At 62.0% G+C, this 22,197-nt stretch overlaps 3 protein-coding genes across 8 annotated transcripts; 1 reads left to right on the top strand and 2 right to left on the bottom strand.

The window, feature by feature from the left end:
• Window positions 1-1,100: 1,100 nt before the first annotated feature.
• CLCN2 (chloride voltage-gated channel 2) lies at window positions 1,101-13,218 on the top strand. Of its 5 annotated transcripts, none has more exons than XM_030456066.1 (24): window positions 1,101-1,214; window positions 5,585-5,741; window positions 6,192-6,323; window positions 6,406-6,534; window positions 7,113-7,246; window positions 7,329-7,406; window positions 7,520-7,598; window positions 8,148-8,273; window positions 8,344-8,428; window positions 8,554-8,646; window positions 8,729-8,813; window positions 8,897-9,052; window positions 9,491-9,560; window positions 9,735-9,845; window positions 10,040-10,253; window positions 10,351-10,484; window positions 10,590-10,741; window positions 10,822-10,927; window positions 11,004-11,077; window positions 11,346-11,396; window positions 12,019-12,057; window positions 12,225-12,329; window positions 12,412-12,498; window positions 12,587-13,218. In XM_030456066.1, exons 1-24 carry the CDS (start codon window positions 1,164-1,166, stop codon window positions 12,791-12,793), a joined length of 2,655 nt encoding a protein of 884 aa, XP_030311926.1. In that variant the 5' UTR covers window positions 1,101-1,163; the 3' UTR covers window positions 12,794-13,218. The 5 variants fall into 5 exon arrangements, with proteins under 5 accessions (XP_030311926.1, XP_030311925.1, XP_030311924.1 ...); XM_030456065.1 differs by having other exon boundaries at window positions 8,545-8,646; window positions 9,741-9,845; XM_030456064.1 differs by having other exon boundaries at window positions 8,545-8,646; window positions 12,587-13,217.
• Window positions 13,219-13,224: 6 nt separating this feature from the next.
• LOC103528147 (heat shock protein beta-7-like) lies at window positions 13,225-15,019 on the bottom strand. Its single transcript, XM_008493431.2, has 3 exons — window positions 14,828-15,019; window positions 13,945-14,096; window positions 13,225-13,557 (listed from the first exon to the last, which is right to left on the bottom strand). Exons 1-3 carry the CDS (start codon window positions 14,955-14,957, stop codon window positions 13,369-13,371), a joined length of 471 nt encoding a protein of 156 aa, XP_008491653.1. The 5' UTR covers window positions 14,958-15,019; the 3' UTR covers window positions 13,225-13,368.
• A 1,071-nt stretch (window positions 15,020-16,090) lies between these two features.
• FAM131A (family with sequence similarity 131 member A) lies at window positions 16,091-20,871 on the bottom strand. 2 transcript variants are annotated; one of them, XM_030456238.1, is made up of 6 exons: window positions 20,773-20,871; window positions 19,015-19,139; window positions 18,090-18,183; window positions 17,737-17,919; window positions 17,436-17,564; window positions 16,091-17,075 (listed from the first exon to the last, which is right to left on the bottom strand). In XM_030456238.1, exons 1-6 carry the CDS (start codon window positions 20,801-20,803, stop codon window positions 16,630-16,632), a joined length of 1,008 nt encoding a protein of 335 aa, XP_030312098.1. In that variant the 5' UTR covers window positions 20,804-20,871; the 3' UTR covers window positions 16,091-16,629. The 2 variants fall into 2 exon arrangements, with proteins under 2 accessions (XP_030312098.1, XP_030312099.1); XM_030456239.1 differs by lacking the exon at window positions 17,737-17,919.
• Window positions 20,872-22,197: the final 1,326 nt, after the last annotated feature.

The raw sequence follows: 22,197 nt of genomic DNA, 5'->3' as shown, positions 1-22,197 counted from the left end.
GGATGAGCATCCTGGCAGCCATGGGGCAGTGCCAAAAGTTGACGAGCAAGGAGGGAGCTCTGTGCCTCGGGACACAATGAGTGGGCAGCCCATTTTATCACCTCCCTGCCGCAAACTGGTTCATGTCCGGCCGTGAACCTTCCCAGGCTGGTGCAGGGCATATCCCAGCCCCCAGCCTGGCCACCATCACCCACCCTTGGGGGTGCTAACGTCAAACAGGAGGGTGGAACCTGGGCAGCGAAAACTAGTCCATCCCCAATCCCCTAGCACCAGCCTAGCAGTGCCACAGGCTCCGTCTCTCCCTGCACCTAGTTCCTGCCAGGAAGGTGCCATGCGGTGCCCCAGGGAAGAGGGTGAGCTCGGCCCTGCCAGCTGCCCCTGAGGCCGTGGCAGCAGTGCGACGGGGGTCCCAGCAGCCATCCTGCCATGCCGGAGAGCCTTGCCCGACGATTGCGGGTGCCAGGCTCTGCCCTTGTGCCCCTCTGCAGAGGGCTGAGGCACTGCTGCCCGGCAGGTTTGGCAGTGAAGAGTGGAGCCCATCTTCCTTCCCGAGGGCTGGCACTCCTGGGACACTGAGCAGCACCACGGTAAGGACACTTTCCCTGCCAGCTTTGATGTAACCCCGGTGTGCCTCCACAGTGCTAAGGAGCCTAGCGACCCGTGGGCACCCACGAGTCCCACTTTGCACTCGATGCCAAGACTTCAGATGCTCTGCCCCCAAAATTTGTCCCCCAGCCAGGCACGGTATTAAGCCTGGCTGGCCGCGGTGCCCCCATTACGGTCCTACCGGGAAAAGATCTGGGGGGGGGGGGAACATGGAGCGAGACCAGTGCCAGCGCCTTGTGCCCGCGGGAAGAGGGAGCAACGTGTCCCAGAGGCAGTTGCACCCGCCGTCACCCTTCGCTGGCGAACCGGTGGGCAAAGAGAGGGGTGAGAGAGACCCCGTTGAGGTCCCAGCCCCACGGCCGGGCACCCCTGGCTCCTGCCCGGCTCTGGCTGCCGGTGCCGGGAGCTGTCGGGAGAGGCGGAGCGCGGCCGGTCCCTCCCCCGGGCAGTGCACCGGGCCCGCCCTGCACGGCCCGGGAGGAGCTGCCGCCGCCGCTGCGGGCACCGGCAGCTGCACCGGCACTGAAGCGGGCAGAAGCGGCGGCAGCGGCGGCACCATGGCCTCCGACAGCGAGGAGCAGCGGGCGCTGCAGTATGAGCAGACTCTGGTGAGTGCGGCGGGCACCGGGTTCCGGGGGGGCGGGTAGCGGGGAGCACTTCGCGCGGCGGGACGCCTTGGAGAGATGGGTGGTCTGGGAGTGCTGCTCCGGTCGAGGTGGCAGTTCCGATGAGCTTCACCATGTCCGTTTTGGAGTGCCGCCTCTGGGCAGAGCAACGGGGCAGGGGGGCCACCCCGCAGCCCTCTCCTCCCTCGGCGTTGGAGGAGCCCAGGTGAATTCCCACCTTCAGGGCAGGGCTCTTGCACTTTCCCCCCATCACCCCTCATCATTGAGGGGTATTGCCTACCCTGCGGGGGCTCCCCGAAGCACTGTCCAGACACCCTTCACCTCGGTACAGCCCCAGCCCTCTGCCCCCAAGATAACGTATCTCCCCCACCTGCAACCTTAGCCCCATGATTATAACTCCTTCCCTTCTTAAGCTTCCCCGCTGAAACCCAGATGCTCAGCTGTCCTGGGGTTTTATTCCCTTACCACCATGCCTACAGCCCCTTCACTGCCCATGGCCCTCAGACATCCCGGGCAAAGGCGCTTTTCCCTGACTCTGCTTGGGATTGTGCCCAGAGTGGCTCAGCAAATGGGTACTTTGCCCTGGTGAAGGCATTCAGCAGGAGGGGATGAGAAGGTGGGAAGGGAATGGCTGCAGGGCACCTGTGCCCACAACTGCCTGAGTTTGCTGAGAGTCTGAGCTGTTTGCTGCAAGTGGGGCCAGCCCTCCTGAGATTTGCCCACCTGACAAGTGGGTATAGGGCAGATTCAGGGCACTGATGCATCGTATGTGCTCTGCATCATCTTTCCAAGCACCCACCAGCCTGCAGTGCCCACCCTGAGCTGCCCCTTCCCCATCACAGCTGGGTGGCTGCAGGGCAACAGTTGGCTGTGGCAGTCCTGGCTGTGCCAGCACCTTCTCGATCTTATCATGCTCAGCCTACCCGCATGGCTGAGCCAGGGAGCAGCCAGGGGCACGGGCAGGGGTGTGTGGCACCGTGTGATGTGATCCAGGGGGTGCCTTTTCCCCCACCTACCCCAACCCATCATCAAGCTGCCACCCTCAGTGCTGTGGCCATCGTGGGTGGGCAGAGATGCCAGCCCAGCTGGGCAGCATGGGCCAGAGGAACCTGTGGGCAGCACAGAAGGGGAGAGGCATGCTTGGCTGGCATTGGAGCAACCTTGCATGCCACTAGCAGACTTTGCCCTCCGTTCCTCAGGGCAGGGTGGCACCCATGCCCTGGGTTCTCCAGGATGCCCATCCCCATGGCCTCTGGGCTGTGGTGAGGCTCATGAAACTGCCCAAGGCTCATGGGTGAGGCTGCATGTGGCCTCCTGTCCCACAGCCTCACACCTGGGTTTCAGGAGCTGCTTGAGCACATGCCAGGCAGGAGGGGTGCCCAGCCCTCTTCAGGGCATCTGGGCCACCATCAGATCCTGCCAGCACCTGCCAGGAGGGTCAGGATCCAGCCAGAACCTGGCATGGGCTGGTCCAAGCTGGACAGCCCTGGGCACAGTTCTTGCTGCCCATGCCAACAGCCAGGATATCACAGCTAGGCTCAGGCCTGTGCCCAGCCAAGCCCAATAAGCCTCATCTCTACCATGCCTAAATTTCACCAGTGCTGGGGTCCCATGTCCATGGTGCCATGGGGGACTGGCACAGCCCCAGCCCTGAAGGTCTTCCCAGGCCATAGTGTCCCTCTGTGGAGACCCCATGCTGGGCAGGTGCCCATGAGAACCTCTTGCCATGCTGAGGCTGCTGAGGGTGTGTGCCAGCACCTATGCCCCACATGCCATGCTGCCATGGCAGGGACAGCGGGGCCCTCGGGCAAGGGATTAAGCTTGACAGACTGCTCTTGTTCACTGCGGAGCCGCTCAGGGCGATTAGAGCCTGGCTAAGACGGGCGGCGTGACACACACCCCCTGCCTCTGCCTGCCCACTGCCAGCGTTTGGCCCCCCCCACCTTTAAATATCCCCCACCCCAGGATCACAGTTTTGGGGGGAAGGTGGGCTGGTATCAGCCATGTTGGAGATGGGCACCGCTGCCAGGCAAGCTTGGTGCTATGGGACAGGGTGGCACGGGGACATGGCAGTGCCAGATGCCAGCAGCACAGCCTGGGCACAGTGGGTACAGTGTGGGATAGCATAGACTGGGAGGCTGCAGCACGGATGGTGCCCATAGCACAGGAGCCTGGGTCCAATGCAGCGGCCTTGGCTCATATCCGTGTCCCTGGGTGCCCCCCACCAGGCCCCCCCGTGCCCGCTCCCTGCCCGCCCGGCACTGTGATTGTTCAGCTGCTTCGCGGCGGAGGCCGGAGTCCCGGGGCTGTTTGTGTTTCAAAAGGCCATTGTGGAAAAATAACCCGAGCAGGAGGAGGAGGAGGAAGGAGAGAGCCCACCGCTGGCCTTCACCATAGCCCCGTAGCTGTGCCAGGGCTGTGGGCACAGTGGTGGGACTGCCCAGCATGGGAATCCCCAGGGTCCCACACCCTGCCTGTGGGGCTGTGGCACAGAGCAGTGGGGTGGCACAGGGGTGATAGGGTGGCACTGGGTGACAGAGGCCAGCATGGCCGCAGGAGGTGGAGCCAATCTGGGGGGCACTCGGCCTGGGGGTGCCCCAGTCCTGGCTGGGGTTGGCTGTGGGGCAGCTGTGGGGCAGGGAGAGGCAGGCATTTGGCAGAGGGACAGTGCTCCTGGGGTGCCGGCCTGCTTTGTCTTCCAGATGAAACAAGCTTCTCCCGAAGGGAGCCTTTGAACATTGGGCTCCATGCAGGGTTGGGGTCCTCCTCTGGCAGCCAATACTGGATCTGACCCCCAAAGTGGCCGTGCTGGTATCTGCCCTGCTTGTGTGTTCCACCCAGCACATTTTCATAGGGCAAGAAGCCTCTGAGCTCATGCTGAGCAGGAGTTTGGGGGGAAATCTGTGCTAGGAGGGGGTCAGGAATGGAAATTAATGTGTCCCCCCGCTCCCCACCAGCCTCCCCATCCTCCCTCCCACTGCTGAGCGCATCGAAGGTATTAGACAGCAGAGAATCCACCCGGCGCCGCTCTGGCTGCTTTCTGCTCCTTGCCAAAGGGACCTGGGCAGGAGCGATGCTCTGTGAGAAATGCTCTTCACGCCACCCTCACGGGGAGCTGGCACGTGCCAGCCTGCCAGGGGTTGTGAACCAGGACCCATGCGTCCGGGACAGCCACCCCCACTGGCAGCCGCAGCTGGGCTGCCCACGTGCCGAGCACCGTGCCCACCAGTGCCATTGCCCCTTTGCCAGGCACCGGCACAGGCTGTGCCAGGGAGGAGAGCGGCTGCACCCCGGCTGGGTGGCCACACACTGCCCCGGCACGGCACAGCGGGTGGGCGCACCATCAGCATGGGGCTCACGTTGCCCCAATGTGGGAGCCTGGCAGGGGCCCACACAGCCCTGAAACCTCCCTTTGTGCTGGGCCAACCTCTGGTGCTTGGCATTCAGGTCATGCCAGGGGGAAGAGAGGCGGAAACCAAGCAACCAAGTCCTTGGCAGAGCCTGCCAGTGTGGGACAAATGCCCCTGGCTCGGCAGGGAGGATGGGCACAAAGAGGTCCTGGCCAGTACAGAGGGCACTGCCAGGGCCACCCCTGGCCAGGGCCAGGCCACGTGCCGTGGCCAGGAAGGAGGCATGTGAGGAAAAGGAGGTGCCGCCTTTGTGAATACAGGGCCCTTTGCACTCCTTTCCTCCCAAAATCCCCTCCTCAAAGCCACGGACTGCCCTGTGCCTGATGCTGTGCCCCCCCTCTCCCCTGGGCCTGGGGACATGCCCTGTCCTCACTGCTTTACTGCCTCCCTGCTGCTGGCGGAGACCAACCAACTTGTGTCATATGTGGCCTGCCGAGCCTGCCTTCGGTGGGAAGGACAACCCAGCCCTGCTTTACATGGTGCCAAGGGGTGGTGCCTGCAGAGTGCCACCCCAATACCAGCCCTCGGAGAGTCTCCCGGCCAGGCTGGCTGTCCTCCCATTGCCAGAGGCCCTTCCCCACCCTCTGCCAGCCCAGCCCGGTGCCCAGGGCACCTGGGCAGGGCCAGGGACTGGTACTGGCAGTGCCGGCTGCCTGCCCTGGGTGCGTACGTGGGTGAAACAATCACCACTGATCCCCATGTGCCTTATCTGCCCATCCCTTTCCTGCAACCTGGCAGGTTGCTGGGACCCCCAGAGGCACCACTGCCCCCATTCTCTGCGGGAGCCATGGCCACCCACCCCCTCTCCTGGCACTCAGCCATGATAGGAGGCCTCTGCCAGCCTGCCTAACAATCCCCTGCCTCAGTTTCCCCTCTAGAGTACAGGAGGCAGGGTGACAGCACCCCTGATGCCCTCCTTTCCCTCTGCTCCTTTTCCCCCAGATGTATGGACGCTACACCCAGGACCTGGGCTCCTTTGCCAAGGATGAGGCAGCCCGGCTGCGGCTGCAGCAGGGGCATGGGGAGGGGGCAGTCCCCCGGCTACGCCGCCCCTCCGAGCTGCTGGAGTACACTCAGGGCCGCTGTGCCCCCTGCCGCGGTAAGGGCCACTAGGGGTGGGGACACCGGTGGGCACAGCCCTATGGTCTGGGCACAGCTGCCCATCCCACCAAGGCAGCAGTGGGTAGGGTTTCTCTGGCTGTCATGGGACACCGGCGCCGAGGACAATACCACCAGCCCGACGAGTGGCAGCAGGGACACAATGGCCCAAAATAGCCAGGCATGCTGCAGGGATGAGGGGGCCCCCAGCCCCTCTGCCTGGGGCTGTGCCAGGGGGGCCGTGCTGGTGGGAGTCACATGCCCATGATTCCTGCCCACCAATGGCTGCAGCAAGGCTGTGACCGCTGGTGGCTGCAGTGCTCCTGCACTGGATGGTTCTGGTGGTGCTGCTGCTTGTTGTGAGCACATGTGTCCCCACCAGCCTGGCCCCACCACCCTGGGGTGCCCACCACTGGGGTGCCTGGTCCTGAGCCTGCCCTTGTGCCTGCAGTCTGCGCCTTGCAGTGCCAGCGGTTCCTCATCTCCAAGGTGGGCGAGGACTGGGTCTTCCTCATCCTCCTGGGGCTGGTCATGGCACTGGTCAGCTGGGCCATGGACTTTGCCATCGCCACCTGCCTCCAAGGTGAGTGGGCACTGATGGGCTTCTTAGTGGGACAGGGGGTGGCTGTGCCACCCATGACCTGTCTCCTTGACTGTGGCCACAGCCCAGAAATGGATGTATGGGGGCCTGGACACCAATGTGCTGCTGCAGTATCTGGCCTGGGTCACCTACCCCACTGTGCTCATCACCTTCTCAGCTGGCTTCACCCAGATCCTCGCCCCCCAGGCTGTGGGTATGGTACTTGGCGGGCTGCTGCACTCTAACAGGGTGTCACTGGGGCTCTGGGTTGGGGGCTGCCTGCATATCCCAATATGGGAGCTTTCGGTACTGAGGGTCTTCCAAGAGCTACGGGATGGCCTTCAGAAGGTCTCCAAGGGCCTATGGGATGAAAGTCCTCCTAGGCTGTGGGGCTGGGTCTCCTTGGCATCCTTCCAGGGCTGTGGGCAGAACTTCAGAGGGTGTCCTGGAGGCTGTGTGGTAAATGTCAGTTATGGGCTGATCCTCAGAGGATGTCATGGGAGCTAGTGGATAGATGTCCTCCTGGGCTGTGGGGCTGAAGGTTCTGATGGTCTTCCTAAGGCCATGGGCTGGGCTTCAACGGGTCTCCTGTCGGCTATAGCAGTAGGTTGTCCCTCCATGGCCATAGGGCTTTTCCTGCAGACTGTACTGTGGGCAGAAGTGTCTCTGGGGTCTTCCTGTGGCAGGGGGAGGATGGAAGAGCATCTGGGATCAACCCAGAACTATGGGGCAGGGGCTACCCCAGTGTCTTCTCCCGCTGGCTGTGGGTCAGGGTTGTCTCCATGGTGCCAGGATCAGGAATCCCCGAGATGAAGACCATCCTACGGGGCATTGTGCTGAAGGAATACCTCACCTTCAAGACCTTTGTGGCCAAGGTGATTGGGCTGACATGTGCCCTGGGCAGTGGCATGCCCCTTGGCAAGGAGGTGAGGGCAGCACCTGGGGCAGGGTGGGCAGGGGACCAGGGGGGAGGCACCATCTTGAGCCCTCCACTGTCTTTCTTTGCAGGGTCCCTTTGTCCACATTGCCAGTATGTGTGCTGCCCTGCTCAGCCGCTTTCTCTCCCTCTTTGGGGGCATGTATGAGGTGAGCAGGTTGGGCTGGCCCCAGGGGGGCTCCACTTGTGCCCCCCAGCAGGGTTGGCAGCACCTGGGGCAGGGAGGGGGAGCAGCACTCACTCACCCCCAACTTGCCCACAGAATGAGGCGAGAAACATTGAAATGCTGGCTGCCGCCTGTGCTGTTGGTGTCGGCTGCTGCTTCGCTGCTCCCATTGGAGGTAGGGACATCCTGGAACCCCTGAATCCCCACACACCAAGGGCCACCCTGGTGAGGTGAGCAGGACCCCCAGCACATGGCATGAGAGAGGGCAATGCCACTCAGCCGGGAGAAGGAAGGGAGGAGGGGGCACCATCCTCCCGGAGGTGTAACATCTACTCTCGTCCTCTCCCCCCTGCGCTCCAGGGAGCCCCTGCTCTGGCCCCGCTGAGCCCTGCCCGTAGGTTGGTGACATGTCTAACTCTTTCCTTGCCCTCTGCCTGCTGCCCTGCCCCATCCATCTGTCCATCTGTGTGCACCCCTCCCAGCGCCACCCACCATGTCTCTTCCGAAGTCCCCACGCCATCTTCTTACTCATGCTGACTCCTGCTCTGCCATGCCTGCTGTCCCCAGCTGGGGACCAACCCAATGCTTGGCCAGGGAAGCCCTTGAACCACCCCATAGCGTGTTCGTGGGTCCACATGGACCCTTGCAGGCCCTGCACGGGGTGGGGAGCATGCCAGGCACTGGGGGTTTCGCTGCCTCCCGCACGCACTTCTCCTGGTGCCAGGCGTCCTCTTCAGCATCGAGGTCACCTCCACCTTTTTTGCCGTCCGCAACTACTGGCGAGGTTTCTTTGCTGCCACCTTCAGTGCCTTCATCTTCCGTGTCCTTGCTGTCTGGAACAAGGATGAAGGTACCTCTGGCAGGGCGGGGGGGACACAGATCCCCCCATGTGGCCCTGATGACCCCCACCACTCCCCCAGAGACCATCACGGCGCTCTTCAAGACCCGCTTCCGCCTCGATTTCCCCTTTGACCTGCAGGAGCTGCCCGCCTTTGCCGTCATTGGGTGAGTGCAACCACTGTGACATCTGTCCCATAGCTCTGAGGTGGCAGTGGCTTTGCTGGTGGTGTTGATGGTGGTGGCAGTGGTGGTGTGGGCACTCACCCCTTGCCTCTGCCTAGGATTGCCAGCGGCTTTGGGGGTGCACTTTTTGTTTACCTCAACCGCAAGATCGTGCAGTTCATGCGCCGCCAGAAGACCATCAACCGCTTCCTCATGAAGAAGTAGGTGCCCAGTGGTCCCCAGAACTGGGGTGGTGATGCTGGGGATGCAATGTCACCCCCCTATCCCATGCCACCCCACCAGGCGCCTGCTCTTCCCTGCCCTGGTGACACTGCTCATCTCCACACTGACCTTCCCACCTGGCTTTGGACAGTTCATGGCTGGCCAGGTACTTTCTGTGGGTGTCACACCAGTCCCTGCTCTGGGGCTACTGCCAGCCTGATTGACAGCTGACCCTGTGCTCCTCAACAGCTTACCCAGAAGGACACCCTTGTGACACTCTTTGACAACCAGACATGGGCCAAGCAGGGGCTTAGCGACGAGTTTGAGTACTTGGGCATCCTGGAGGCCTGGCACCACCCCCACTCCAATGTCTTCATCACCCTTGTCATCTTCATCCTCATGAAGGTGGGTACCTCCTGCTCCTGCTACTCCTAGGATGCCACCAGGATGTTCTGGGAAGAGACTCCAGGTGCCACTGGAGAAGTGCTGGATTGTTGCTAGCAAGGTGGCACTGGGAAGCACTGAGTGTCTGCTGGCAGAGTTGCATGCTTCCAAGATGCCATCAAAGAGAACTTGGCAAGGAGCCACCAAGGTGCCAGCAGGAGGTGCTGGAAGGGTGCCACCAGAGAGGTCCTAGCCAGATGGCCACAGGTGCCACCAAGGAGGTGCTGGCTGAGTGCCCCCAGGTGCCACTAGGGATGTGCTGGCTTGGTGCCTGTGAGAGCAACAGGGCTGCCCACATGCTGCTCTGTTGCAGTTGTCTGTGGGGCACAGCAGGGGCAGGAGGCAGGGCAGGGATGGGCCAGACAGGGCAACTAATGGGTGCCTATGTCCTCTGTGCAGTTTTGGATGTCAGCCCTGGCCACCACTATCCCAGTGCCCTGCGGAGCCTTCATGCCTGTCTTTGTCATTGGTGAGAGCTTGTACCCTGCACAGGCATGGTGGGAGGAGGTGGATGACTGCCAGCCCACACTGGGCACCCATAGGTGTCCCCAGGTGTTCCCTTCCCTGGCAGCACCAAGGGCAGAGGCTGGGTTGGGTGCCAGCATATCCCCTGCACCTGCTCCCAGCCCCTCTCTGTGGGCAGGAGCAGCCTTTGGGCGCCTGGTGGGGGAGACTATGGCAGCCTGGTTCCCTGATGGCATCCACGCTGACAACAACATCTACCGCATCGTGCCAGGGGGCTACGCCGTGGTGGGTAAGCACTGGGACACCATGGTGGGCACCTTTCTGGAGAATCTCCAAGGAGCCAGTGGGTTTCTCAGAGCTGAGGTGGTGTCCTCAGGGACTGGGGCTGACACAGGAGGTCCTAAGGACTTAGGTTGTGGTGGATGTCCCAAGGGTGGGACAGCACCTGACGACCACCCTTGTATCTCCTGGGGATGGGTGCAGGGGCAGCTGCGCTGTCGGGCGCTGTCACCCACACAGTGTCCACGGCTGTCATCGTCTTCGAGTTGACAGGGCAGATCTCACACATCCTGCCCGTCATGATTGCCGTCATCCTGGCCAATGCTGTGGCCCAGAGCCTCCAACCCTCCCTCTATGACAGCATCATCCGCATCAAGAAGCTGCCCTACCTGCCCGAGTTGGGCTGGGGCCATCACGAGTGAGTGTGTGTCCTCTGCCTTGTCCCCAAAACCCCCTCCAGGCACAAGGGGAGGGGGTGGCATCACCCTGAGTCCATCATTGTCCACTCTGACTAGGAAATACAATGTGCGAGTGGAGGACATCATGGTGCGGGACATCCACTACGTCACCCTCAACTGCAAGTACCGGGACCTGCAGCACATCCTGCATGGCACCAAGATGAAAAGCCTACCCCTGGTGGAGTCGGCTGGTGAGAGATGGGCAGGGGGCTGTGCCGGTGTCCACCGCTGCCGGGATGGGGGAGGTAGCTGGTGAAGCTTCAGGCACCAATGCAGCTCCTTGCTACCATTGGCAGAGTCCATGATCCTGTTGGGCTCCATCGAGCGGGCACAGGTGGGGGCCCTGCTCAGCCAGCAGCTCAGCCCCCAGCGCCGGCTCCAGGCCCTGCGGCAGAAGGCCCTGGCAGAGGAGGGGCACCAGCTCTCCGACACCAGCATCCGCTTCCAGGTGAGAGGGGTGGCTGCCCAGGGGGGGTGCCAGCCCAGGGTGTCCCTGCTGCCATGCTGCCACCACCCCATTCCCCCCAGATCAGTACAGACACCTCCTCGGGTGCCCTGGCCCGCACTGCCCCCCGCAAGCCCCTGAAGCCGGCACTGAAGCGGGTGCCCAGCAGCATGGTTGAGAGCCCTTTGGGTGAGTCTGTGTATGGACCCCCCCCCTTCCATCTCTGCCTGCACCTCTCCCCCACTGACCCCTCCACTGCCCGCAGGCGGCACCACTGACCACTCTGGCATTGCCCTCAAGAGCCTCTTCTGTGCCAACACCGCTGCAGAGCCCACCGAGGTGGGTGCACAGCCCTGTGTGACCCTTCCTGTCCCTTTCTACCCACTGTAGAGAGCAGTGTGCCCCCTCCCACTCCTGTCCACTTCTACCCATCCCTGCCCCTTCCTGTCCATCCCTGCCTGTCCCTTCCCATCATTGCCCTTCCCTGCCTATCCTAACTCATCCCTACCTGCCCTATCCCTTCCCTGCCCACCCTTGCCCATCCCTGCCTGCCCTGTCCCATCCCTGCCCACACCCTAATGCCACTGTCTCTTCTGCCTGGTGTCAGGCCCAGGGCACGGCCTATCGCAAGGCCAAACACGTCCGAATTTCCATCACGGTAAGCTGCAGCCAATCACAGGCTGAGCATGGCTCCTCTCAGCCAATTGGAGCCCAGCATGGATTCTCTGAAATCAGGGGCAAGATTCTGCTTGGCCAATCATGTTTGGCCTGTGTCTGTGCAGGCAATCACTGACTGTCCCGATTCTACTCAGCCAATCAGGTTGCACCTCCTCCCAGGTGAATTGTACCTGACCCAGAGCCTCTCGGCCAATCAGTGCCATAGGATTTACCCCACTTTACTCAGCCAATCATGGCACAGCTTGCATTCTCTCCACCAATCACAAGTCTGGCTTGTCCCACCTTGGCCAATCATGGTGTGACCTATGTTCTCTCAACCAATCATGTTACTTGACCTCCCTGCAGGCCCTGCCACACCCTGCCTGCATCTGCTGCCCACACCCTCCACCTATGCTGCCTGCACCCTATCTACCTGTGGCCCACACCCTACTTCCAAATGCTGCCCGCACCCTGCCCATGTGCTGTCTGCACCCTGCACGTGTCTTGCCTGCATCATTCCTGCAGCCAGTGTGTGGATGCACTGCCTGCTGCCCTGCCTGCACCCTGCCTGCAGCCCTGTCTGCCTGCTGCCCTGCCAGGCACTCACATGCCCTCTTTTGCAGGAGGAGATGGATCTGGGTGACAGGATGACCCCAGCAGAGGTGAGGGGCTGGGCAGGACCCCCTTGCCTGCGGGGACCCAGGAGATCCCAGCAGGGTGCCATGGCATGGCAGGAGGGGGGGTAATGGAGTGTGAGGGAACCTTTGCTGGCACTCTCAGGGGCCTGTGCCCTTTTGCCTTGCCCCATGGTGTGTCATGTGCCCCCCAGATCCTTGAGTGGGAGGAGCAGCAGCTGGACCAGATGGTGGACTTCAGCAGTGCCAAGATAGACCCTGCGCCCTTCCAGCTGGTGGAGCACACCTCTCTGCACAAGGTGAGCCCATGCAACTCTCCCTTAAGCCTCCCCGCCAAGGAGTCCACCCATGGACCCCCAGCTCAGCCCCCTTGTCCTGCAGACCCACACCATCTTCTCACTGCTGGGGCTGGACCACGCTTATGTCACCAGCATCGGGCGCCTGGTGGGCATGGTGTCCCTCAAGGAGGTGAGCAGGGGATTGGTGCAGTGCTGTGGATGGCATAGGGTGGGGGAGCACCCAGAGACCCCCAGCCATGGTTTTGGGGTGTCCACAGCTCCGCAAGGCCATCGAGGGTTCGCTGACAACCAAGGGGGTGAAGGTGCGCCCACCACTTGCCAGCTTCCGTGACAGCACGGCCAGCGCCGGTGAGCCCGACACCACTGCCCTGCGCCAGCTCTGGGACCGCCACCAGCATCACCCCATGCCCCGGGAGGCCGGACCAAGGGGCAACGATGAAGATGACACCCCCAAAGGCCAGTGAGGAGGGGTGTGTGTCCTCTCCTGTTGTGCCCAGGTGCCCCTGGTGGGTGCTGGGGGGGTACCTGCCCTGTGTCTACCTGTGTCAGGCTCAGTGTAGGGGTAGGCACCCTTAATCCAGTGCCACTGTCCCCCTACTGCTTTCAGGGTCTGGCCCAGGTGCCTCCCATACTGGCCGTTCCCTCCATATACCCCTCAGCTCTTGGGGCTTCCCACTTGGCTACCTCTGCCCCCATCACCACCCCTGGTGTCCACCAGCAAAGCCACAGCCATCATCCCCCCATCCACGGGCACCCCAGTGTCCCTGGGGGTGGCACCTGGGGCAGAGGGGCGTCAGGTTATGGGGGACACAGGTGGGCACTTCCCTCATGGCTGGGAAGGGGGAGGTCCTGCCCCCTCCCCACTGTACACCCCACCTTCCTGTAAATACAGAGATTTTTATATTAATTTAATAAAAGGACTTTATAAACAGAGCCAGAGTGCTGAGGGGCCCAAGCAAGCGCAGCCAGCAGGCAGCAGCTGAGCCTGGCACTGGCACTAGGCTTGGTGTCAATGTCTCCCCCTGTTCCTGGTGCTGGGTCACAGTGTGGCCTCACTGCGGTACCGTGGCTGGGAGGGCTCACCAGGGTGGGCACCGGGGCGGCGCTGGGCGGTGATAACCAGCGTGCCAGCTTCAGTCAGGGCACAGCTCACTGACAGTGGGTCCATGTCCTCGGGCAGCTGGCACTTGTGGGTGAAGGTGTCACAGATGGTGCCGTCCTCAGCCACCTAAGAGGGGGGGGAAGTGCTGGCATGGTGAGACATGGCACAGCATGGCAGCACGTGGCACAGTCCCAGTTACCCCAGTGCTAGTGCTGGGACATCTCCCAGTCAACCCAGCTCCAGCAGGGAGATGAATAGGGTAGTTCCCAGTGCTGGTAGAGGCCATTCCCAGTTACCCCAGCAGGGGCAGCTCCCAGTTATCCCAGCACAGGAAAGGTGGACTGGAGCAGGAGCTACTTGCTGTCCCATCACTGGGACATAGTGCTCAGTTACCCATTGTCAGTAGGGTCCATTCCCAGTTACCCTGATGCAGGAGGGGATGCTATGGGCCAGAATCCCCATATATTCTATGGCTGGGGGGGGGGGGAATGTTGCCCCCCCAGGATCCCTCACCTTCTCAGCCTGGATGGAGACATGGCAGTTGGAGGTGGTCACAATGATGTCAGGAGGCTCAAACTGGCTGACGTCGGCCACCACCTGATAGGTGTCACCTTGGGCATGCACCCAGGTTCCCAGGCTACAGGGATACATGGCACCCGGGGACCCTGCAGGCATTGGGAGGGGGAAGGGGGGGACGGCTGCTGGGCACCAGGACATGGGAGCACGGTGACCAGAGGTTTGGGGCACAGTGGGGTGCAGGAGAGGCTGGGTACATTGGGAGTGGGGCTGTAGAGGGGAGTTGCAGGTGGCGCTGGAGGTTTGTGGACACTGATGGTGCAGGGGAAACTCAGGGTCCTAGGGGTATGGGGGATAGTGTATGGTCTGGGGGCAGCCTGAGACTGGTGTTCTGGGGATACTGGAGGGCACTGTGAGGGTCCTGAGGTACTTGGATGTTTTGGGGACAGCAGGCGAATAGTGCAGGAGGCTGGGAACACAGGGGATGGCCAGGAAAGTTTGGGGAAGTGGGTTGGGGGGGGATGGGGGGGGTGGAGGGGGATAGTAACAGAGGACGCTGATGGGTTGGAGGCAAGGTGGGGCTGGGGACATAAAGAAAGCCAGGGAGGTCTGAGAGCAGGAAGGTCGTAGAAGGGTCTTCAAGTGCCAAGAGGATCACACAGGTCTGGGGAAGGGGAGAGCTGAGGGCATGGTGGGCCTGGGGACAACAGGGACACTGGGGACTTGGGGAGAGGGTTGGAGGACATGGGGCACCTGGAGGGTAATGGGGGCCTCACCCCAGCCCCTCCAGTGTCTGTGCCCAGGCACTGGGCAGCTGGATAACCTTTGGAGGGGGCCTCCCCAGCATGACAATCACCCCCACCCCCTCCATCCCTGGTACCTGGGTACCCGAAAGCCTCATGTGCCCGTGCCCCGAAGTGGCTATGCCGCCGGTCTCCCTCGAAGCAAGGCTCACCATGGCCTTGGCCATAGCTGCTGGTGGTGCGGTATGCAGAGCCCAGTGAGGCCATGGCGTCTGCAGCCCGAGCTCCCCAGGGTGCAGGGAGGAAGGGGGATGGCCGCCCAACGCCACTGCCTGATGCCCATAATTAGGCACCCCAGCCCCAGGAATGTGAGATAAGAGCTGGGGCCTCATTGTCACCCAGCAGGGACAGGGCAGGGAGGACGTGCCACTGCCACCATCCCTCCAACTCCCCTCCGCCAGGGAGAGGGTGCCCCCCACCCCCAAGAAGAGGTGCCCAGTGCAGAGCTCGCACGATGGACTTTATTTGAGGCCCAGCGAGATGGAGGAGGGGGTGCCAGGTGAGGGTACCCCACGGGTACCCCACCAGTACTGCTGCAGCAGAGTGGGGGGCTCAGGCATCTCCTGGCGGTGCAAAGCCCCCCACCCTGCTGCAGGCATCCCGCCCCCCACCCCTCAGCCTGTCCAAGCACTGTGGGGAGCATCCACTGTCCCTAGAAAAGGGGTTGTGCGGCAGGGAGCCTGTCAGTGTGGCATCAGGCCTGCTGGCCCCTACCTCCCTCCGAAGTTTGTCCATGCAAGGAGAGGGAAGGCAGCCCCATGGCAGGGAGGAGGAAGGGGCACTGTGCAGAGCAGAGGGGATGGGGTTGCAGGAGCAGGAGTGCAGCGGATGCTCAGGGTACCGCTGGGTAGGCAAGGAGCAGCATGCAGAGGGGGAGCAGCCCCACAAGAATGTGCCATGCAGGAAGGGGAGCGCAAGCGTTGGCAAAAACTGGCATTCCTCCCCCAAAATGGCATGACTAGATGCCCCCAGCAGAGCCCCCAAGCTCAGGTGTCCCCCCCCATCCAGGACAAGGGGGGGGGGGGGCTGGTTGTCCTTCATGTAGGCACTTGGTTCCCTGCGAGGGCTGAGTGATGCAGGAACAGGGACATCAGTCCCACCACCCCACATTGTCCCACAGCAGATTTAGGGAGCCCAGGCCAGGCTGAGCCCCTCCACCCTGGGGCTGGCTTGGGGGTGTTGTCACTGGTGGCCCAAAGCCCTCAGCCTAGGGGCCTGTGCCCACCTGGCCCCCTCACCCCCCATGCTGGCCCCACACACATACAAAAGTATTGAAAGCCCCTGCACATTCATACCCCTCCACCCCCACCCAGCACCCCCACCAACCCCATGCCCTGAGGCAGCAGTTCACAGTATAAAACTCGGTCCAATAAAAGCCAGTCCAGTAGAGAGGAGAAACCCACACCCACACCATCCCCAAACCCCCACTACCACTCCAAGCTGAGGGTGCTGGCCACGGGGTGGGGGCACTGCAGGGTGTTCAGAGAGGTTCAGCCATGCCAGCGAGGAGGGGGAGGGCTGTGCCCAAAAGGGGAGCCTGGGGCAGTTTTGGGGGGAACATGCGAACAACCAGCCCCACTGATTCAGTCTTGTCAGTTACGGAGGGGCACATCTGGGCACCAGGGCAGGGGGTCCAACCCCCACCAGACTTTTCCCTGGACCCCTTCCCCACTCTCATGCAAAAATCTAGGAGGCCAAGCAGGGTGGGGGTACACTGGCTGGGGGGGGGCAGCAGTGGCCTCCCAAGACCCCCCCTGCCCAGCTAGCAAGGAGGAGTGGCAGCAGGGCCTGTCCCTTGCCAAGCACAGGGTCCAGCTGGGGGCCAGTTGTGGGGGGGCTGGTCCCCCACCAGGAGTGGCAGGGCACCCAGAAGTTGTCTTCAGGGCTCTTGGGCCTCCTCCTCCTCTTCCAGTGATGCCACCCCAGAGGAGGCGACATCAGAGACTTTGCGGCGGAGTGGGAAGTCCTTGCTCAGCACCACCTCATCCTCGGTGGGCGAGAGGCAAGCTTCAGTGTAGGACACAGAGTAGAGGGAGTCCTGGCACCGGAGCCGTGCCAGGCCCCGCAAGGCACTTTGGCTGGCTGGGGGATGCGGCTTGGGCAGCAGCAGGTCCTCACTCCCCAAGGAGCCCAACAGTTTGGCAGTGAGTTCAGAGGGTGACACCATCTCCAGGCTGCAGAGACTGGAGCAGAGGGTCTCAGGGGAGAGGGTGTGTGAGGAGTCACTCTCAGGCTCGCAAGAGCTGTGCTGCACACCCAGCTGGCAGAGGTGGCCCTGCAGCAGGTCTCGCAGCAGCACGCTGGCAGGCACCATGCTGGGAAGGTCTGTGGGGAAACAGGATGCTCAGGGTCAGTCTTGTATGGATGGCACCAGAGGCTGCCAGCTGCCCCTGCCCCGTGTCCCGCAAGATGGAAGAAGCCCGCCAGGCACTGTGTGTCCTCCCTTTGCCCACAGATTGCCCACAGATTGCTGCATGCCACCAAAGAAAACCAAAATACACCCTGGCACTGGGGAGGGTGCTGACTTGTGGGACTTTGCCATCTCTGGCACAGGTGCCACTTGCCACGGACCTGCAGATGGGCATTGGGAATCTCACTCTGTTAACCCTTAGCACTAGCAGTGGGACATTGACACTGGCAGCCAGACACCTTGCCAGCCCAGTGCCTGCTCCCCATGGCACTTACCAGTGGGCTGGGAGCTCTCTGTGGAGGGCATGAAGTCCTCGTCATAGGACTCATCATTGGAGTCGTCCCCATCCACCGAGGACCACGCTCGCAGCTTGGCCTCAGCGATGGCAAACTGCTCTGCCACACCTAGCACAGGACAGACAGAAGTCACACCAGAAGGAGCTGCTGAAATCCCTCTGCCCTGGCATCTCTGTGCCCATGGCTCTGTAACACCAGTAGGGTGATGGATGAAAGAAGGGATGGGGACAAGCCGTTCCACCACCCCGTGCCCGCCAGCTGTGCCCCACATGGTGCCCACCAGCAGCAAAGCGTGCCTCCTGCTCGCCCTCACTCAGATGGCAGTAGGAGCTGAAGGCGCTCTCCAGGGCAGTGGGTGGCTCCACCGGCTTGCACCAGCCCTTCCACTCGATGAGGTGGGCAACACGGCCCTGTGCCATGGCTGTTGGCTTTGTCACGTGCTCCTTCACCACCTGTGAGATCCCTGCAAGATGTGCCCCTGCATCAGCACCCCCTAAGCACCCCAAGTCCCCTCCACGGGGCCCATGACTCTGGGACCCAGCACTTTCCACCTCCAGCCCCCTCCCCCTTGCCCACAGGAGACTCCTTTCCCAAATGCCCCTCAGGGAACCACGGGGCCAGACAAGCAGTTACCGTGCAATGAGGAGCGGGCCAGGGCAGCAATCTCCTGGATGGTCAGCGCGCGCCGTGACTTGGGCAGCATCTCGACAGTATCCTCAACATTGACCTGCCAGAGAAGGCAGGAGCATCACAGCCCCGGCCACCATGCCTGTTCCCTGTCACTGCTCCCCCTGCACACCTTGCAGGGCCCAGGGTGTCTGTGCACACATGTGTTGCAGACACATGCATACATGCACATCTGTTCATGTTACCAAGTGTACACACACAGACATTCCTACACACATACTGACCATAAATACACACATTCACACTCTGTATACACACACACACACTTGTACACACATACTGACCATAAATACACACATTCACATGCTGTACACACACACACACACACTCACTGCAGACAAGGCCCTCCCCACTGTGCACATGCATGAACTCAATCCACGCACACCCAAGTTATGTGCACACATGTCATGCTCACTATACACACACACATGCACCTTTGTGCACATCCTGTGATAATCGGTGCCACTGAGCATCCTTCCCAGCTCATGCATGCATACACACAAGCACACACACACACACGTGTGCAAGGCCGCCATGGCTGAGCTCCCCAGTGCCCACAGCACCCACCATGCCAGGATGCTGCACAGCATGTCCCCATTGCCCATCCTGGCTGTGCCAGGCTCCGAGCTGGTGGCCACGGGGGATGCAATGCAGGATTTGGAGGCGCGCAACAAATTGCATTGCCATGACAACGAGGCACCGTGGACTGATTTCTCCCAGGATACAGCCCGGCTCACAGCTGACGTCAGAGCAGCCCCGAAGCTGGCTGCGAGCTGGCAGGGACGGGCGGGCAGCAGAACCCATTGTGCTCCCAGCCTCGGACAGGATGTGTGCCCTGTTGTGGGGTAGGGGGAAGCGGGATGGGTGGTACCTGGAGGAAGTCCTGGCTGTCGAAGGAGGCCTGGCGTGCCAGGTGGGGCAATGGGTGGGTGGCACTCAGTGGTGACAACACTTTCACCTCCTTCCACTCCACGCACAGCGTCGTGTCCACAGCCACTGCAGGAAGAGCCGGGGAGGCATCAACACCTTTGTTACCCACTCCCCAGCCCCCCCCCCCATCACCACAGTGTGTCTTGCCTAGTCTGAGACCAGACACAACTCATTGCAGGACCACTCCAGAGCAGCCAGGTGCTGCGGCATGGGTGACTCACGCCTGGGCAACCCTTCTGCCTGTGTCAGCAGTAACATGCAGCCCCAGCCTGGCACCGAGGACCAGACACCCCTTCCAGCTTGGAAGCTGTTTTGGGAGGGGTGGAGGACAGCTGGACCAGGCGCAGGGGGATGGATTGGGCCAGGCACTGGGTGCCTGGAGGGAGCTGGCACTGGGCTGTGCTGTGGGGGCGGGGGCTGGTAGTCCCCAACAGGCTACTACCCCTTTCTCCACCTCTGGAGGAAAAGAGCAAAAAGGGGTTAGGAGTGGGATAAAAGCACCCACACATAGCCTTCCACCCCAACAGCCTAACCTACTGGCACCAGTACCCAAACGGGTCTCCAAATCCTCGGGCACTGGCTCCTAAGCACCTCGGCCAGGGAGGGTCCCCCCTCACTGTGGTCCCAGGCCAGGTCAAACCCCAAGTGGTTGGGGCAGGATGACACCAAGAAGAATCATTGCCCCTGCACCCAGATGGGCCTGGATGACATAAACTAGCCATGAGGTGGGATATGGGGGAATGAACAGAGCTTCCCAATTCTGGGGTAGTCCCTGGATCTTGGAGAAGCTGCTGACAGCATTACCCTCACCTCCAGCTGGGGGCAGGGGCACTGCATATTGATGCCTCAGCATCAACACTCATGCCCTCCTAGCAACAGGACCGCCAGGGCCCCCCCGGCATGTCTGCAAGACTCCTGGCACCATCCGGGCCCAAAGAATAACCCTGGATCACAGCCACAGCCCCCATTCCTTCTGTGGCTCCCCTGGGACATCTGTGGCTCCCCCGCAGCACCCTACACACCCCATACCTTGCAACACAACCCTGCCATTGCCCACAGTCCCTCCAATAGTCCCTCAAGCACCTCCACCCCTCCATAGCACCCCCATATCCTCCCAAGCCTTTGACAACAGCCCAATTCCACACCCTCTTCTCAGTTCCCTCCACACACACCCCCCCAGCCATCCAGCAGCTCCCCCAAAGCCTTGCTCCAGTCCCTCTAATCTCCCCAGTCCCCATGTACCCTCACCATCCATATCTCCCCATACTCCCCAGGCTGCACAGCTGCCCCAGAGCATGCTCCCCAGGCCCCAGAGCCCTTGTCCCTCCCTAGCTTCCTTCCCCCTGTATGTTCCCAAGTCAGCCAAAGCCCTCAGGCTCCTTGTAACCCCCACTCATCCTTAGGCATTTCAGTCCTCTCTGTCCCCCTCCCCACTTCCAAACATCTTTGCATCCTGCCATCCCCCTCTACCTACCCTGTCCCCCAGCATCCGATCCCCTAGACCCTCAGCTCCCCCATAGCAGCAGCCCTCTCACATTCCAGTAGCCCCCAACACCCTCCTGACATCATCCCCGTCCCCAAAGTGCGCCCCCACAAGCTCTGCACCCCCTAGCACCCCCCTACACTCCCCAGTACCCTCTTACACCCCCCCATTTCCAAGCTGCTCTATATCCTCCCCCCCCCGGTGCCGCTCACTCACCGATGGTGGTTTTGGATCCGATGCAGCCCATGCTCCCGGGGAGGCCCCGGTGCGGACACTACCGCCGGCTCCGCGCCGCCCGCATCGCCCTCCGGCCGCATGGGCGGCCCCGGGCAGCGCCCGCGTCCCACCTGAGTGTGCTGCCGGGCCGGGCTGGGCCGGGCGGCTGTACCGGAGCCCCCGAACGGTGCCTGCGCCAGGCCGGGGAGCAGTACGTCTAGAGACGTCACTGCTGGGGGAGGAAGAGGAGGGAGAGGGGGAGGCGGGAGGAGGGAGGGAGATGGGGAGGAAGAGGAGGAGGATGGGGAGACAGAAGGAGGAGAGAGAGGAAGAGGAGGAAGGGCGGGAGGAAGGCTGGGGAAGAGGAGGACAAGGGGGATAAAGAATGAGGGTAGGACTATGGAGAGGGAGGCTGGGAGGAAGAGATGAGGAGAGAGAAGGGGGATGAAGGTAGCCGGGGAGGATGAAGGAAGAGGGGGGCTGAAGGAAGAGGAAGAGGGGGATGGAGGAAGGGAGGGGAAGAGGAGGAGGAGGGGGAGGAAGGCCAGGAACCGCGGAGAGCGCCGGGCCAGCACCGTGGACAGCGCCTCCCCTCCCCCCCCCCCCCCCCCCCCCCCAACCCCGGAGTCCCCCGGGACCGCCACCCCGGAGACCACAGAACCTCCGGTACGGGACCCCTAGAATATCCCCAGACCTGCACCCCCGGGACTGGCCACACCCGGCAAGGCCCTGGCCCCCAGGCCTCCCCTGGGACTGACACCCCCAGTACCAGACACTCCTAGCAGGGGCACAGCCCCTGCTCCCCAGGAATACAAGGGACCCCCTCAGCATGCCTTGCAAGGGGGGGGAGCTCTTGTCCTTCCTCCCCCCCACCAAGAGGTGGTGATGCCAGAGGGAGCACACATCCCAGGGAGGGCTGGGGGTCTCACCTTGCTGGATTTGGGGCAGGGAGTTGCAGGACATCATGTCTGAGGGCACCACAGCAACCTCCCCCACAGGTGACGAAGGCCAGAGTTGATGTCAGGCCAAGTGGTTAATCTGCATCCAAATATACCTGTTCATTTTGAAACCTAACTCTGACAACTAATGCTGCACCTTTTCCCTGGCACAGAAGGGTACAGGAAGGCACTGACAGAGTGCCACCCTTCCACTTGGACAGCAGAGTACTGAAGCAGTCAGTCTGAGGCTGGGGAAGCTCCTGGACAGTCCTTCCCTAAAGGCCCTGCTGGCTTTTCCCTGCCAACTGTTTCCCAGCATTAGTGCTTCTAGGGCTGCAGCTCAGACAGATCAGCCTCTAATCTAGGGAACAGTCTCTGGTTAATTATTCTGTACCCTCTGGGCCATTGCCAGGGTGACTCAGCAAGAGGCAGCCAAACACCACCAAGAAAAGACCATCCCCGAGTTGGGGAGGGGGGAAAATCAGCC

This window comes from Calypte anna, chromosome 9, assembly GCF_003957555.1.
Source record: "Calypte anna isolate BGI_N300 chromosome 9, bCalAnn1_v1.p, whole genome shotgun sequence".
Classification (NCBI taxonomy): Eukaryota; Metazoa; Chordata; class Aves; order Apodiformes; family Trochilidae; genus Calypte; species Calypte anna.
Note: the sequence above shows the minus strand (reverse complement) of the source record. Positions and strands in the feature narration are given on the sequence as shown.